Below are 14,885 nucleotides of genomic sequence, written 5' to 3'. Positions count from 1 at the left end.
TAGAAAACAGTTCTTTTAAATTGCAATAATATTTCACAATATTACTGTTTTTACTGTATTAAAAACATTATAAAAATCTTACCAAACTCAAACATTCAGAGCATTATAAAATGCTATATACTGAATATTAGGACCAATATGATTTTTCATCTCACTTTCTCATTACACTCACAGGAATGAGAATGAGATTTTTTTGCCATTGCATTAATGCGAAGGAAATTTTTCTTTATGCAAATTGTTTATTATTTCCGTCTTTTAATTTTGAGGTGAAATATGACCCACGCATGTTCTTTGTGACTTTCATCCATTAACAGCAAGTTTTATCTGTTTTCAGGAACTTACTGGCAAACTCCCAAAAGAGTATCCCCTCATCAAAGGCGAAACTCCTCCTCATGTTCGGAGGAGAGTCGGGACGGCCTTCAAATTGGATGACCTTTTCCCATATAATGAAGTTAGTGTGAAACACTGCCACACAACAATGTTGCCAAATACAGGTGCATCTCAATAAATTAGAATGTCGTGGAAAAGTTCATTTATTTCAGTAATTCAACTCAAATTGTGAAGCCAAATTTCTTGACACGTCTGTGTGTGGTGGCTCTTGCTGCCTTGACCCCAGCCTCAGTCCATTCCTTTTGAAGTTCACTCAAATTCTTGAATCTATTTTGCTTGACAATCCTCATAAGGCTGCTGTTCTCTCGGTTGGTTGGCATCTTTTTCTTCCACACTTTTTCCTTCCACTCAACTTTCTGTTAACATGCTTGGATACAGCACTCTGTGAACAGCCAGCTTCTTTGGCAATGAATGTTTGTGGCTTACCCTCCTTGTGAAGGGTGTCAATGATTGTCTTCTGGACAACTGTCAGATCAGCAGTCTTCCCCATGATTGTGTAGCCTAGTGAACCAAACTGAGAGACCATTTTGAAGGCTCAGGAAACCTTTGCAGGTGTTTTGAGTTGATTAGCTGATTGGCATGTCACCATATTCTAATTTGTTGAGATAGTGAATTGGTGGGTTTTTGTTAAATGTGAGCCAAAATCATCACAATTAAAAGAACCAAAGACTTAAACTACTTCAGTCTGTGTGCATTGAATTTATTTAATACACGAGTTTCAAAATTTGAGTTGAATTACTGAAATAAATGAACTTTTCCACGACATTCTAATTTATTGAGATGCACCTGTAGAGGACTGAGTAATAGACACTGGGGGTTTGGCTCTATTGCTATGAGACTGTCCTGAGCTGGTCAAATGCCAACATGCTATTTTTAGCTGACGTGTGTCTGTATGTGGAAGTGTTTGTCCATTATCACCTGTAAGATTTTAGCTGCCAAATAATTTCAGCATGTGGCCTTGTATAGGAGATCAATCTTGGAAAAAAGGCACTTGTTTGATACAAGGAATTCTGCTTATTGATTGGTGGCTTCAACCACAGATTTTTTTAGGTTGTGGCCTTAAAGACCCCATGGGATCATGACAGGTTATCATTTTATGGGTTATTATAACTCATCTGTATTAGCTGTGAGGCAATCTACATGCTAGAATACTTGTAAAAGTTGACAAAATAAGCATCTCTTTGCATTTTGGAAAACAGAGCACAAATACTGATGACTCTGCTCACTCATATCAACAGGCGTATTTACATTTTTGGACAGATTTATGAATAGAATACAAAAAAATCGACATTGTTTTGACTTCCCAGGATCCATACCTCAGAAATTTGGAGAGTCGCTTTGCGTTGCAGCAGAAAATCGTGGAGGCAGCCAAGAAGCTCGCTGCTGAGCTTGACATCTCTAAATTAGTGAGGAAAAAAAGGAGGAGGAACTGTCTGGATGCCATGCAAAAGCTGCAGGAGATCGAAGATGAAATTAACCAATACAGACTGAAGAAAGGACAAAAACCCACACAGAGAGCTTCTGTGATCATAGCCGGTATGTTAAAGGAACACTCCACTTTTTTTGAAAATAGTCTCATTTTCCAACTCCCCTAGAGTTAAACAGTCGAGTTTTACCGTTTTCGAATCCATTCAGCCGATCTCCAGGTCTGGCGGTAGCACTTTTAGCTGTAGCTTAGCATAGATCATTGAATCTGATTAGACCGTTAGCATCTCGCTCAAAAATGACCAAAGAGTTTCGATATTTTTCCTATTTAAAACTTGACTCTTCTGTAGTTACATCGTGTACTGAGACCGACGGTAAATGAAAAGTTGCTATTTTCTAGGCCGATATGGCTAGGAACTATACTCTCATTCCGGCGTAATAATCAAGGAACTTTGTGCTGGGGACTATTTTCAGGCGCTGCGTAATATCATTGCGCCTGCTGCACTCATGGTACGGCAGCAAAGTTCCTTGATTATTACGTACTTTTAAAAAGTGCACTTTGTAATAATGTCATAAATGTTATACTTAAAAGTACATTTTATCATTGTTTTAATAATCTTTCGTAGTGTTTTAAAGAAGTACACTTGTGTTGATTAAAATAAAGCACATGCAAAGTACTTGATTGTAATTTTAACTGTAGGGTTATTTGAAATTACATTAAAAGTATGTACCAAATTGCTAATTTATCATTACAAATTACTAATTAAATAGATGACATACAAGTTTCAATAGTAATTACATTAAAGTATACTTTAGTTTATCATAAATGCTCGTCAGTATCTGTCTGAAGGAAGACATTAAAACAAGATACACACGAACAGAAATGCAGCTAAAAGACACAAGGCTGTGTAACAGTAAAGCAAATTATCACTGCAGTTTTACTGTGACTTTGATTGTGGCTCATGCAATATAATTCATATAGTGAATATACATATACATATGCTAGATATACATTTATTAGGCTATGAATTTAATGTGTTGGTTTAGTGTGATTAATTATAAAAAATAGGGCATAATCAATCAAACAACAATATATGCTTTTGATTAATTTGATTAATCATTTCATGTAGTTAATTCAGTGAAATGTTTGATTTAATTCATGTAGTGTTTCATTAACATAACATCATTTCTCTTTCTTCCATAGATGAACTGGCTCAGTCCGAGTGCAGCTCCCTGTGTGATAGTCTTCCTCTAGATGACGGTAATGACATCAATTATGAAACCACTATCAGCTCTCTGCTTATGTAATTAAGATTTATTACAATACACTACTTCACTTCCAGTGCTTCTCCCTCAGCATTGTTCCCTAATGTAGGCACTGAGTCATGCACATTGACACACTCATAATAGATCATTTATCATGCAGAACCAACAATGAATTGATATAATATTATTTGAACTGGATGCAACCAAATGTAGCAGAGCAGAAAACACAGCAGTCAAAAACCATATTTGTGTCTTCAGAAGATGATGGCCAGAGGCCGCGTTCCCGCTCTGTCCAGTGTTCCCCGTGTCTCAGTCCTCCTCTGTCATCGTCCGGCCTGGAATACGACACCGAGAGACGATCCTCATCCAGCGACACACACCACGACAGAGCTCTTAACAGGTGTGAATACTCACAGTACAACATGATCTTCTAGGCTCAATAGGGTATATGTCGAACGTCACCTGACCAAACCCGGAAAACAGGTCTCATCGCTTCCGCTTGTCGGAGAACGTGTTAACAGCTGTATTAAATAATAGCTATATCTATGGACTTTTAAGATAATCAGTTAAACTAGCTAGCTATTTTCAATTTTTATATCTAAATGTTAGTGAAAAGAATAAAAATAAAAAACTTTTAGATATCAGTCCGCATATGTGATGGACATTGGTTATGATCATCATTGTTATCTACTTTGAAGGCATCTTGAGTAAAACTGCTTCATATTTAATGAAGCATATGCAAAATGCTTGAACCAGAAGCGACGAGACCCGCTTAACAGAATACGGAAGTCTGTTGCGCATAACCCCTATCTCATGGAAAAAAGCAGCATTGTCCTTATGCAAAAACATTATTTCTTATTTTTTGTCTTGATTTTGGGGTTAAAGACTACCCAGACATGTTCTTGACCGTTTTCGTAAGATTTAACGCCTGAGCTCTTGGTTTAGCCATCACCTGACATATCTCTTTCATCTGAAGTATTCTTTTGTCTGTTTTAATTCAGATTAGATCATGAGGTCCAAGGGCCAGGACGTTATTACACCCCCCGAGAGGTGTTCTCTGCCCAAAGCAGTCCGTGTAAAACTTTACCCAGAATGCAGAAGGACCCCCGCAGCTTACCCCAAACCCCCGTCATGCCCCGTAATGCCTACAGCAGCAGCCAACTCAGGTGAGCTGACTCGGTCCATTAAAAACCACTCAGAAAATCTTACACTCACAACCACATACAACACCCTAGAATTGTGGTGGTGACACAATTCAAACACAACTCACAATTTCTTAAAAAAATGTAAAAAAAGTCTAGTTGGCTTTGTGGTTTTTATATGATCTAAGTAGTTTATTTTATTCAGTGCACTCTCTTTCACCAAAACAAACAAAACTTATTGGCCTTCTGTAGGTCGGAAGGTCACATCCGTGGTTTCCGGCACCGCAGCGGCAGTTTGGAGTCCCAGTCACAACTTCTCCACTCTCACTGTGCAAACAAGTCGGCCTTCCCTCTGTCTCCTTCCCGCCGTAGCAACAGCACCGAGGTGCTGGACGACTGCTCGTCCTATACCAGCATGTCCAGCATGGACTATTGCCTTCCTTGCTCAGCCACTCCTCCCTACCGCATGCTGGACTCGCAATCCCACGACTACCGGCTCCACCGCAAAGTGGAGATCTACGGCAATACAGGCAGCATGCCCAACTTGGTCCCTCAAAACTCCAGCTGTTATGGCTACCAGCAGAATCACTATGGCCCTACTGCGTACAACGTGACTAGGTATCCCGGCATCGAATATGAGCCTTGTTCTAATGGAGCTTACGTTTACGAGAGCGAACTCGAGGGTCACTATAACATCAACCCCACTTACCCAGCACATGGTTACCAGAGTCGTAGTCGGAACAGGCATTATGGAATAGAGGGGTCGGATAATTTGTCACAGAATCCATATGCCACTGTGAGGCCCCCTAGAGGACGACAGGGACCCTTGAATGAGGTGCTGACGAAGAACATGTACAAGGCTTTGGTGGCGGAGCATTTGAAGGGATGGTACAATCGCAGTGCCGGGCACAGGGACCCAGGTGCCTATCAGCTGGTGTACACCTACAAATATGACCGAGGTTCCCAGCACAGCCTGGGCTACCAGACGCTGCCCGCACCCTTCAGCCATTCCAGCAGAACCAACTCCTTCTCCTCAGGTAAGTTCCTCAAATATAACACAATATATAAAATCAATCATATTGGCGACAAAATGGCAGGTTCTGGTGCAGGGCTGCAGTAAGCAGTTGTTGGACCCGGTATAAACCATTAATCATGGGCCCCTTGGCTGAAATAGTGTTCTCAAGTGATCTGGATCCTTCTTAATCCAGTCCGGGCCACACTCAAGCCAAAAGGTCCAGTTGTCCCCCCTTTTAGGTGGCCCTGTTCTGGTATGACCAAAACAATTACTTTCAAACTCTGGCAGGTTCTGGTGCAGAGCCACAATAAGCAATTGTTGGGCCCAGTACAAACCATTTATCATGGGCCCCTCAGTTGAAATAGCATTCCCGAATGGCCACCCTCAAGACAAAATTTTTAGTTCCCCCCCCTTTTTGGCGACCTTGCTCTGGTATGACCAAAACAATTACTTTCAAACTCAGTAGTCACCAAATTTACTATAAGAACTGATGGTTTACAAATTGCACAGTGAAAATGGACCAGTGAGAAGTAAGATATTGATTTGCTGTTGATTGCCACAACGATTCAAAATTCGAATAAACTTTGGCACGTCACTCGTCCTGCACCCCGTGTGCTATGGCAGGGGTAGGCAAGTTCGTTCCTAGAGAGCCGCTGTCCTGCAGAGTTCAGCTCCAACCCTGAAAAACCCTCACCTGCCTATAGCCTTAGTAATCCTGAAGACATTGATTAGCTTGTTTAGGTGTGCTTGATTAGGGTAGGAGCGAAACTCTGCAGGACAGCAGCTCTTTAGAACCAAACTTGCCTACCCCTGTGGTATGGGAATGAGTGATACCTTATCATGCAGATTGTTGATGAAAGTGTGCTAGTTCTATGATTTATTTTTTTATCTGGTAGGCAATAAAATGGGCAGAACATCCTGTAGATGTGCACTGAGGGAAAGAATCAAGTCAAATCTGGAGGCCAGAATATTGCAGAGCCTAGGTCTTCAACCCTGCTCCTGGAGACCCACTGTCCTGCAAAGTTTATTTCCAACCTGCTTCAGCCCACATAGCCTGTGATTTTTCAAGTGATCCTGAAGATCCTGATTAGCTGGTTCAGGTGTGTTTGATTAGGGTTGTAGCTAAACTCTGCCGGACAGTGGCCTTCCAGGAGTAGGGTTGAAAACTTGTAGAGCAGGGGTGCCCAATCCTGTTCCTGGAGATCTACCCCATGCAAATTTCAGCTCCAAACTTGATCTAACGCAACTGAACCAACTATTTAAGATCTTCAGGAGCATGTGATAATTACAGACAGCTGTGTTGGAGCAGGGTTTGCTCTGAACTCTGCAGGTAGGTAGGTCTCCGGGAACAGGATTGGGCACCCCAGTTGAAGAGACTTGTGGTGGACACTTTGGCTTGGGCCAGTAAGCAACCACACAGAGCACCTTAGAAACCACATAGCAGCCTAGCAACCACACAGATCGAATCTTATACCTCCCGATCTGCTCGCACACAAATCGGGGCTGCCCTGATTAATATCAAACATGTTTGATATTTAGGATTTTAAATCAGGATGATGACGGCTATGATTACATCGGTACTTTCACAATAGCCAATACGCGACCGCAAAACAAGCTGTTGTACGGGTCCGTTGGATAGAGTAGATGGAGAAACTGTTTGTGGAAGTTTTGCAATAACGCAACTGTCTGTATAATGTGTCGAAAACGTACCACAACCGTAAGGACAAAGAGTGTAGAAAGCTGCTAGCATGCTAGCTAACATATGTAAACATTGCTGAAACGTCAATGACGATCTGCTGCGTGAGATCACGCGAGGCGCTCCCTCTGTTATGATAATCTTAATAAAATCTTGTAGTGTGTGATGCACCACGATTTTCAGATCTTATAATGTGTGCGTGTTTAAGATTTGAGGCAAGAAAATCTGCGAAGATTCTTATGTGTGTGCTGCAACCAGATTTCATAATCGGTTAGGATTTTAACACTCCTGTAGTCTGAGCCTTAGCAACCACACAGAGCACCTTAGCAACCACATAGCAGCCTAGCAACCACACAGAGGACCTTAGCAACCACATAGCAGAGGCCTAGCAACAACACACAGCACCCTAGCATTGTAGCAGTGAGTTTTGCATGGGTTTCTACCCCTAACATTTTTCTTGGAAACACTTTATTTTGATGGTCCACTTTAGACTTTCTGCTGACTGCAAGTAACTATATCAACTACCCGTCATTAGAATATTAGTAGACTCTCTGCTTAATGTCTGCTACAGTTAATTTTTATAGTCCCCAATAGACATTTTACTGACTATAAGTAACTTTGCAAGTACATGTCAACATATTTTACTAACTCTAACCTTAACCCTAACCTAACAGTCTACTAATACTCTAATAAGAGTTAGTTGACATGTAGTTACAAAGTTACTTATAAAAGTTAGTAGAATATCAAAAGTGGATTATCAAAATTAGCATAAACTTTTGTTCTGATGAAATTTAAGTTAACATTACTTGCCATATCACACCTCTCTTCCTCACTAGTGTCATCTACTGCCAGTGGAGGGGGAAACTGGCAGAATCATTTAGCCGTGGGTCTGACTGATGGTGAATTGCCAGACGGTCCCTTGAGCGCTGGGGCTTACAGTCCTACATACAGTCGCAGTCCTACACACAACAGGTGAGATAGAAAAGCAGTCTTTTGAAGACAAACCTGTGTGAGGCTACTTTGGACAAGACCCACAAACCAGCCATTTAGGCATGTTCATAATAGGTGTATTTGTCCGTCTAACAAGGTTTGATATGCATATATGTTTATGAATGTTGGAATGTAAAGCTTTATTTTAGTAACAGCTCTCAATTTAGGCTCTCCACACTGAATACCATCATATTCATTCTCTGCCTTGTGCAGGTGTGTCCAGTCCTGCTCCTGAAGGACCACCTTCTTGTACAGTTTAGCTTTAACCTGCTAAAACGCACCTGCCTGGGAGTATCTAGTAATTCTGGCACCTTGAGTTGCTGGTGCAGGTGTGTTTAATTAGGGTTCACCCTGAACTATTCAGGACAGTGGCCCTGCAGGACCAGGATTGGACAACCTTTCTGTGACTTTTGACTGGCGTTCTGTAGTAGGTGACTATAATCACTGTGGGCATCAAATTTAATCTGTCACAAATTAAAATGAGGCTTTGAGACTGTTATTATGTCATAATGGCTTAAGGCAGGGGTGTCCAGTCCTGTTCCTGGATGGTGTTCAGCTTCAACACACCCACCTGGAAGTTTCAAGCGATTCTGAGGACCTTGATGAACTGGTTCAGGTGTGTTTAATTAGGACTGGAGCTGAACTCTGCAGAATAGTGGCGCTTCAGGAGCAGTATTTGACACCCTGGCTTAAGGCCCTAGGTAACAGCTAATGTTTACAACATGTTGTGTTTTGACCTATAGACGTTTATGGAAATAAGCATTTTTACTTTGTCTTGTTAAATATGGGTTCTACCTTGACTAAGGTCTGTTGTATCAGTATTAGGCCATAGTAGAGTATTGTGTTGCAGTTAGGATTTGTGGCTGTACAATGTTTTTAAAAACATGCTAGTACTACACCTAAGATAATGTAACTAAAAAAAAAACAATGATAAAAAAACAACAAATAGTGCAAACCAAACAAATAATAAAAACAAAAAGAGATCAGACAAACAAAAACAATAATAAAACAGAGATCAAATAATGCAATCAAAATTAAAAATAAAAACAAAAAGTGATCAACCAAAACAAAACAAAAAAGAGAAAGTGATCAAACAAATAATGCAAATGAAATGAAAAATTTAAATAAAAATTGATCAGACCAAACAAACAATAATAGCAAAGATCAAATGAACAAAACATAAAAATAGATCAAATAAACCAAAAAATAAAAACAAAGAGATGAAACAAACAAAACAAATAAAAACAAGTTCAAAAAAAATTAAATTACATGCAATGTGCATTGTAGATTATAAAAACCGCCAAGTCAGAGCAATTTTGTTGTTTTATACATGCAAAATAAAATGTTTTAAAGGTTTGAAACATTTTGAAAAAAAAAAAAAACTAGCAGCCTCCGAGAGTCATTGTTGCAGATTTTTAGGATGAGAATAAAATCAGACCAAACTACAATGTTTGTTAAATATTTTGTGGTGGCTTTAAAAAACTTCAGTATGTAATTTATGTGAACTACACAATTTCTGCACTGTCAACTAGTTTAATTACGATGATCCTCGGGTTTTTGGGTGTCTACGTGGTTCTTTCCAATCTGACAGCATCATTATGACAACCTCAACCTCAACTTCATCAACTGTTGATGTGTTTTAATGTTTGCATTTTCTCCTGTTGCTTATGGCAGGTTCCCGTCAGAAAGTGCCACCTCTCACACATCAGAGCCGGTAGAGGTGTTTGGAGCCATGGCCAGCTGTTCTGACGCAGACCATTAAAGAGCAATGAGGACAGGCCAGCTGTCAAACTGTCATCTTTCACTGATATGATTTCATTTTTTACACGTTAGAGACTGACACTGACAGTACTGGTTTAAAGCTCTTGTTATGCCCTCTCAAAACCTTGAGCTTTACTTATAGACCAGTGAAACAAGGAAAGAAGCTTACAAATTTTTACAAGATGACCTCAATGTCTAGGATGGGAACTATCCATGAATGAAATTTCTTTTTGGAGAATGTCACTTTTTGGAATAGCTCATTCCGCATGTCAGTCCCGTCACAGAGCACACGCTGATACTGCAGCAACACGACTGCTGTATTTACCGACTTCTGGACGACCAAAAGACATACCGGCACAACAGGAAGTAGAAAGGAACCAGAAGCACCTTACGGACAGATGTGGACAACATGGACCTAATTCTCTCTCGTGCCTCAGAATGGGATGTGTTTCAGAGTGACAGGAGACCATGCTAGTGGACGTCTAGCCTAACAAATGACTCGTAAAACGCCCAGGACTGTCAGAGCATCAGTGTTTATGCTCATTAGCACTGTGGCGAGAAAAGTAAACCAACCAAATGAGATGTGCACACTTATAGTGAATGTCATTTCATACAGGAGTTTCTGAGAGAGTGAAGAAACTAGCCATATCACATGACCTTTTGGACCTTTTTTACATTGTCTCATGCAGAAGAGTGATAGAACAAAACATGGCAAGAACAAAATACTGTAAACATTATTATGACTGAGTGGCTGTTTTTTAAATGGCATTTTATTTTTAATTTATTGAGCTGTCTGTGCTTGTAGAAGTGCATATATGCGTTCTGACTGTGTATCATTACATGACAAGTGAGTGGCTTGCTTGCTTGATACTGTAGATATTTTGTTCTGCACAAATTCTGTTAGAACAGCACTTGAATGAAATAAAGCTTGGCAAGACCACGGATACAAGACCCTGGAAAACACAGATGTTAGTTGTTCTGCTTTAAGAAGAAAAAAAAAGATGTCAGCCCAACATTTCGAGGCTAAAAAATACTTTAAGGATGTTGTCAGTGTTCTTAGAGGAATGTTCCGGTTCAACACAGGTTAAGCTGTAGGACGGCATCTGAAGTGTGCTGTTGATTAGTAGATCATTTACTCATTCCTCAGTTTGTGTCAGAGCTCTGCATGTCCAAACACACACATGTACACAGCTGCACTTACAATGGAAGTAAGGCAAGACATTACAGAGGACATGTACAGCTTGTACTTTTGTTAAAGCACTTATTTTATTTTCTTCCTTACAAAAAAAGTCGAATCTGAGCTGTAAAGTTGTAATGAAATCAAATATAAATAACAGATGAAAAACAAAATTTTAAATGCATTCTTGACAACTAGCTAAAGTTTAAGCACTAACATTGGAAATAAATAAATAAAACTGAACTAAAACAGAAATAAAAATAAATTAAACATAAATAGAAATTAAAGCAAAAGCTATATAATACAAATAATAAATAAAACAAAAGCTATACTTCAAAATGTAAAAAATGGTATAAATAATACTAAATTAACACTGGTTAGGAGCTTAATATAACTTTTCACAGATAAGTTACAGTAAGGTTCCATTAATTAACTACATTAGTAAACAATTAAAATACCTCTAATGCATTTACTAATCTTAGTTAGTGCAAATTTCAATGTTTACGAATACATAATTAAAACCAAACGTATCTTTAATATTATTTAATGGACATGAGCTAACATGAACAATTACTAACTGAACAATAAACTACAGTAACATTAACAAAGATGAATAAATACTGTAACAAATGAATTGCTCATTCTTAATACTAATCCGTATTGACCCGAATATAAGATGATGTTTTTTTTTTGGAAATACATCTGAAAAAACGTGGTCGTCTTATTTAACTTCTACTGTTAATAAGATTTTGGTAGGCTACTATTAGATGGATAGCCTAAATGTCCTAATTCAGATGGGCTACCTGTTTTTTTTTGTTTTTTTAACGGTATATCAAAAAGTGTATATTTTTTAAATGTGATTGTTGGTACATTTTACCAGTTTTTACCATACTTTCAAAACAAAAATTAAACTAGGAAAAATATGCAATATGAAAATAACTGAAGACAAAATGTGTTTTACTGAGAAAAAACAAGATTTGGGTTTTTAAAAGCCTTTTTCCAAAAGGTACATCTGGAAAAAGGAGGGGTCGTCTTATAATCAGGGTCGTCTTATATTCGGGCCAATACGGTAATTATTGTAGTGTTTCTGCGTTTTTATCCCACTAGTCTTGTAGTCTTGATGTATTATTTTTGTGGCGATACTTTCAAATTATGAAATACTTTTGAGTTTTTTTCAGTTTATCCCAGTGCAGCATCTTGTTCCATATACATCCATTGTAAGTGCTTTACTGAATTCTTTTTATAGCTGTCGCAGATCAAACTCGGCCTGTTTTGAGTCTGAACCATTCCTTTAAGCCTCATGAACGAAATGCCCATGTGCCATGTAGGAACACCCAGATCTCCTGCTGCGAATGTGTCAATCTGATGTATTTCCTGTAATGTCTGTATTTGTGGCTTAGAAGCATGTGATGTAAAAGCACACGTTTTAGAAAGTCGTTTAGTGTTTTTTTCAAGTGTACGGTTTGACCCAGCACACCTTTCAGTGGAAACCACGAACTGTTCATTCCTTGAATCAGTAGTCTCTCGTTTTCCAGCGGGATGTGAATTAAAACGAGGTGTGTATTTACATCAGTGTCTCATATTAGATCCTCTCAGTCTGTGCTGCTGTAGTCACAGAGGCAACACAGAGTCAATCGATTCCTAAAGAAAAGAGCTGACAGGAAGTGTTCGGACTCGTCTGTGCGGCTATTTGTGTTGCTCCCTTCAGGACGGAGGAAAACTGAACAAGCGTGTATTACAGGCATTTCCCACCTGCCTTTGCTTATATTGGCCATTATCTAAGATGCTTTTCCAAGGACGCTTAATCCAACAACTTTTTTATTATTCATTCTAGTTTGACAGCCAGCAAGACTTCACTTGCTATGGTTAATAGTGCCATGCCCAACCGTATGTTTGTATGTAGCAGGTTCATTTGCTGCATGGCTGGTAATATAATGATCTCAACAGTCTTTTTGCTGCAGCAGTCTTGTCCTAACAAGAATCTCTGCCATGTTAGCTCTTGAACACTCAGCCTGTGTTGTGGTACAGAGCCCAGCTTATGCGGTGAATGCAGCGCAGCTATTTCATTGAGTAATAAAACTAATCAACAGCCTCACCACAAAAATCTAAGACATGCAGCCTGAGACGCACTGGGATACCAAGAAAGAGGCTATGAATCTATCAATATATATGTATTTAATGAAGTCTATGAATTTTGAAGCGGAATTTTCAGCATCATTACTCCAGTCTTCAGTGTCACATGATCCTTCAGAAATCATTCTGATATGCTGATTTGATGCATGATTAAGTTTTTGCTGCGTAATATTTAGTGGAAACATTGTTTCAGGATTCTCTGATGAATAGAAAGCTCAAAAGAACAGCATTTATTTGAAATAGAAACTTTTGTAACATTATAAATGTTTTTACTGTCACTTTTGTTCAATTTAATGCATAATAATGAATGAAAGTATTAATTTCTATTTAACACACATACCCCACACATTTGAATAGTAGTATATCATCAGCATATTAGAGTAATTTCTGGAGGATCGTGTGACACTGAAGACTGGCGTAATGATGCTGAAAATACAGCTTTGATCACAGAAATAAATTACAATTTAAAATATATTAAAATAGAAAAAAGTCATTTTAAATTGTAGTAATATTTAACAATATTAGTGTTTTTCAGCCTTGGTGAGCATAATAGACTTCATTAAAAACATTTAAAAATCATAGTGTTTCCAAACTTGTACTGTATTAGTGTACTGTATAATTTGTATTTATGATATTATTTTAATATGCATGTGGGACTGGAGACCCTAAATTATTGTGTACCGTGGCTTGTAGATAATATGACAGAACGACCAAACTGATGTCAAAACAGGAAGCTGATTTGTGCAAATGCATTCTTTCGACACATATTAGTGGTTGAGGGACAAATTCTGTCATTGCAAAAGTCCCAGAAGGTCACGGGGTCACTGGATTACAAAGATCTGCATGGGTCAGTCTCACAAAGTCATATTTCACAGAAAAAAAAAAATATATATATATATATATGTGGGTGATTCTATAATTGGAGATACATTTGGCACTGCAGAAAGTTAAGAAAAAAAACTTTTCACTAACAGATTTTTTTTTCAGTATCTTATTGAAAACATATTTAATTTTAATAATTCAGTGCTTGCCAAACACAAGTTACTTCCATTTTTTACTTTTAATGAAAAAACAGATGTCTTTATTGTATTGTTTGTCAACTCTGTTACGGACAAATTAGCCAATGTGTAGAAATAACAATAAATCATAACAGGAAAAATCCTTCTTGTTTCATTAGACAAACAGTCCTTACATTCCATCACTTGAAACTGAGATAATATTTCACCTATGCATACCTTAAAAATAAAAATAAAAACCTATGTCTTCACAGAATTGTCCGCTTGGAGCAAATATTTTTCATCTGAAAATGTATTATATGCAATATCCAGTTAAAAAAAGAAATGTTGGTGAAATATTATAAGGGTGCAAAAATAAATCAATAATGTTTATTAGATTTTAAACAACAAATGTATTGTTTTTTGTGAAAATTGTTCATAAACAGAGTTCACCCTTTAAGAAACAGAATTGTAAAGTAACAGAATTGTCCGATGGACTGTCAACTCTGTTACTGCACTGTCAGCATCGTTACTCTACCTTGGTAACAGAGTTTGACGGTAACAGAATTGACTATTTTCTTTATGTTTTGCCAAAAACTCCACTTGCGAGCGTAAATGCTAAGAACACATGGCACTAATGAAATCATGATTAAAAGACTTTTAAATAACACAAAGTGTGATCAATGAAAAAAATCTGTTTTCCTTTTGATATTGTGGTAACAGATTTGACACTTTATAAAATAACTCTTGGTGTAAGAACTGTTTAGATTAAAATATTTTCTTAGAGAGAGCACATAGACTTTTCAGTGCTTCAGATCTTAACAGGGAGGGAAAGTGACATCATTTCCTGTATCTCACATAGTTGTGGGAGATAATTCCACTAATTTAAAGGCAA

The 14,885-nt window shown here is 38.2% G+C and overlaps 1 protein-coding gene across 1 annotated transcript in view; it reads left to right on the top strand.

Annotated features, from left to right (window-relative positions):
- The window catches only part of LOC107704625 (FERM domain-containing protein 4B-like), a 29,979-nt gene extending 19,329 nt beyond the window's left edge, over nt 1-10,650 (top strand). The window contains exons 15-22 of the mRNA XM_016507602.1: nt 335-451; nt 1,698-1,926; nt 3,020-3,076; nt 3,340-3,481; nt 4,083-4,247; nt 4,476-5,260; nt 7,771-7,906; nt 9,599-10,650. Coding sequence (XP_016363088.1) covers nt 335-451; nt 1,698-1,926; nt 3,020-3,076; nt 3,340-3,481; nt 4,083-4,247; nt 4,476-5,260; nt 7,771-7,906; nt 9,599-9,686 — 1,719 coding nt within the window. The 3' untranslated portion in view covers nt 9,687-10,650. The remainder of the gene's footprint in view (nt 1-334; nt 452-1,697; nt 1,927-3,019; nt 3,077-3,339; nt 3,482-4,082; nt 4,248-4,475; nt 5,261-7,770; nt 7,907-9,598) is intronic.
- Nucleotides 10,651-14,885: the final 4,235 nt, after the last annotated feature.

This window comes from Sinocyclocheilus anshuiensis, unplaced genomic scaffold (assembly GCF_001515605.1).
Source record: "Sinocyclocheilus anshuiensis isolate Anshui unplaced genomic scaffold, SAMN03320099.WGS_v1.1 scaffold2232, whole genome shotgun sequence".
In the NCBI taxonomy this organism is placed as follows: Eukaryota; Metazoa; Chordata; class Actinopteri; order Cypriniformes; family Cyprinidae; genus Sinocyclocheilus; species Sinocyclocheilus anshuiensis.
Note: the sequence above shows the minus strand (reverse complement) of the source record. Positions and strands in the feature narration are given on the sequence as shown.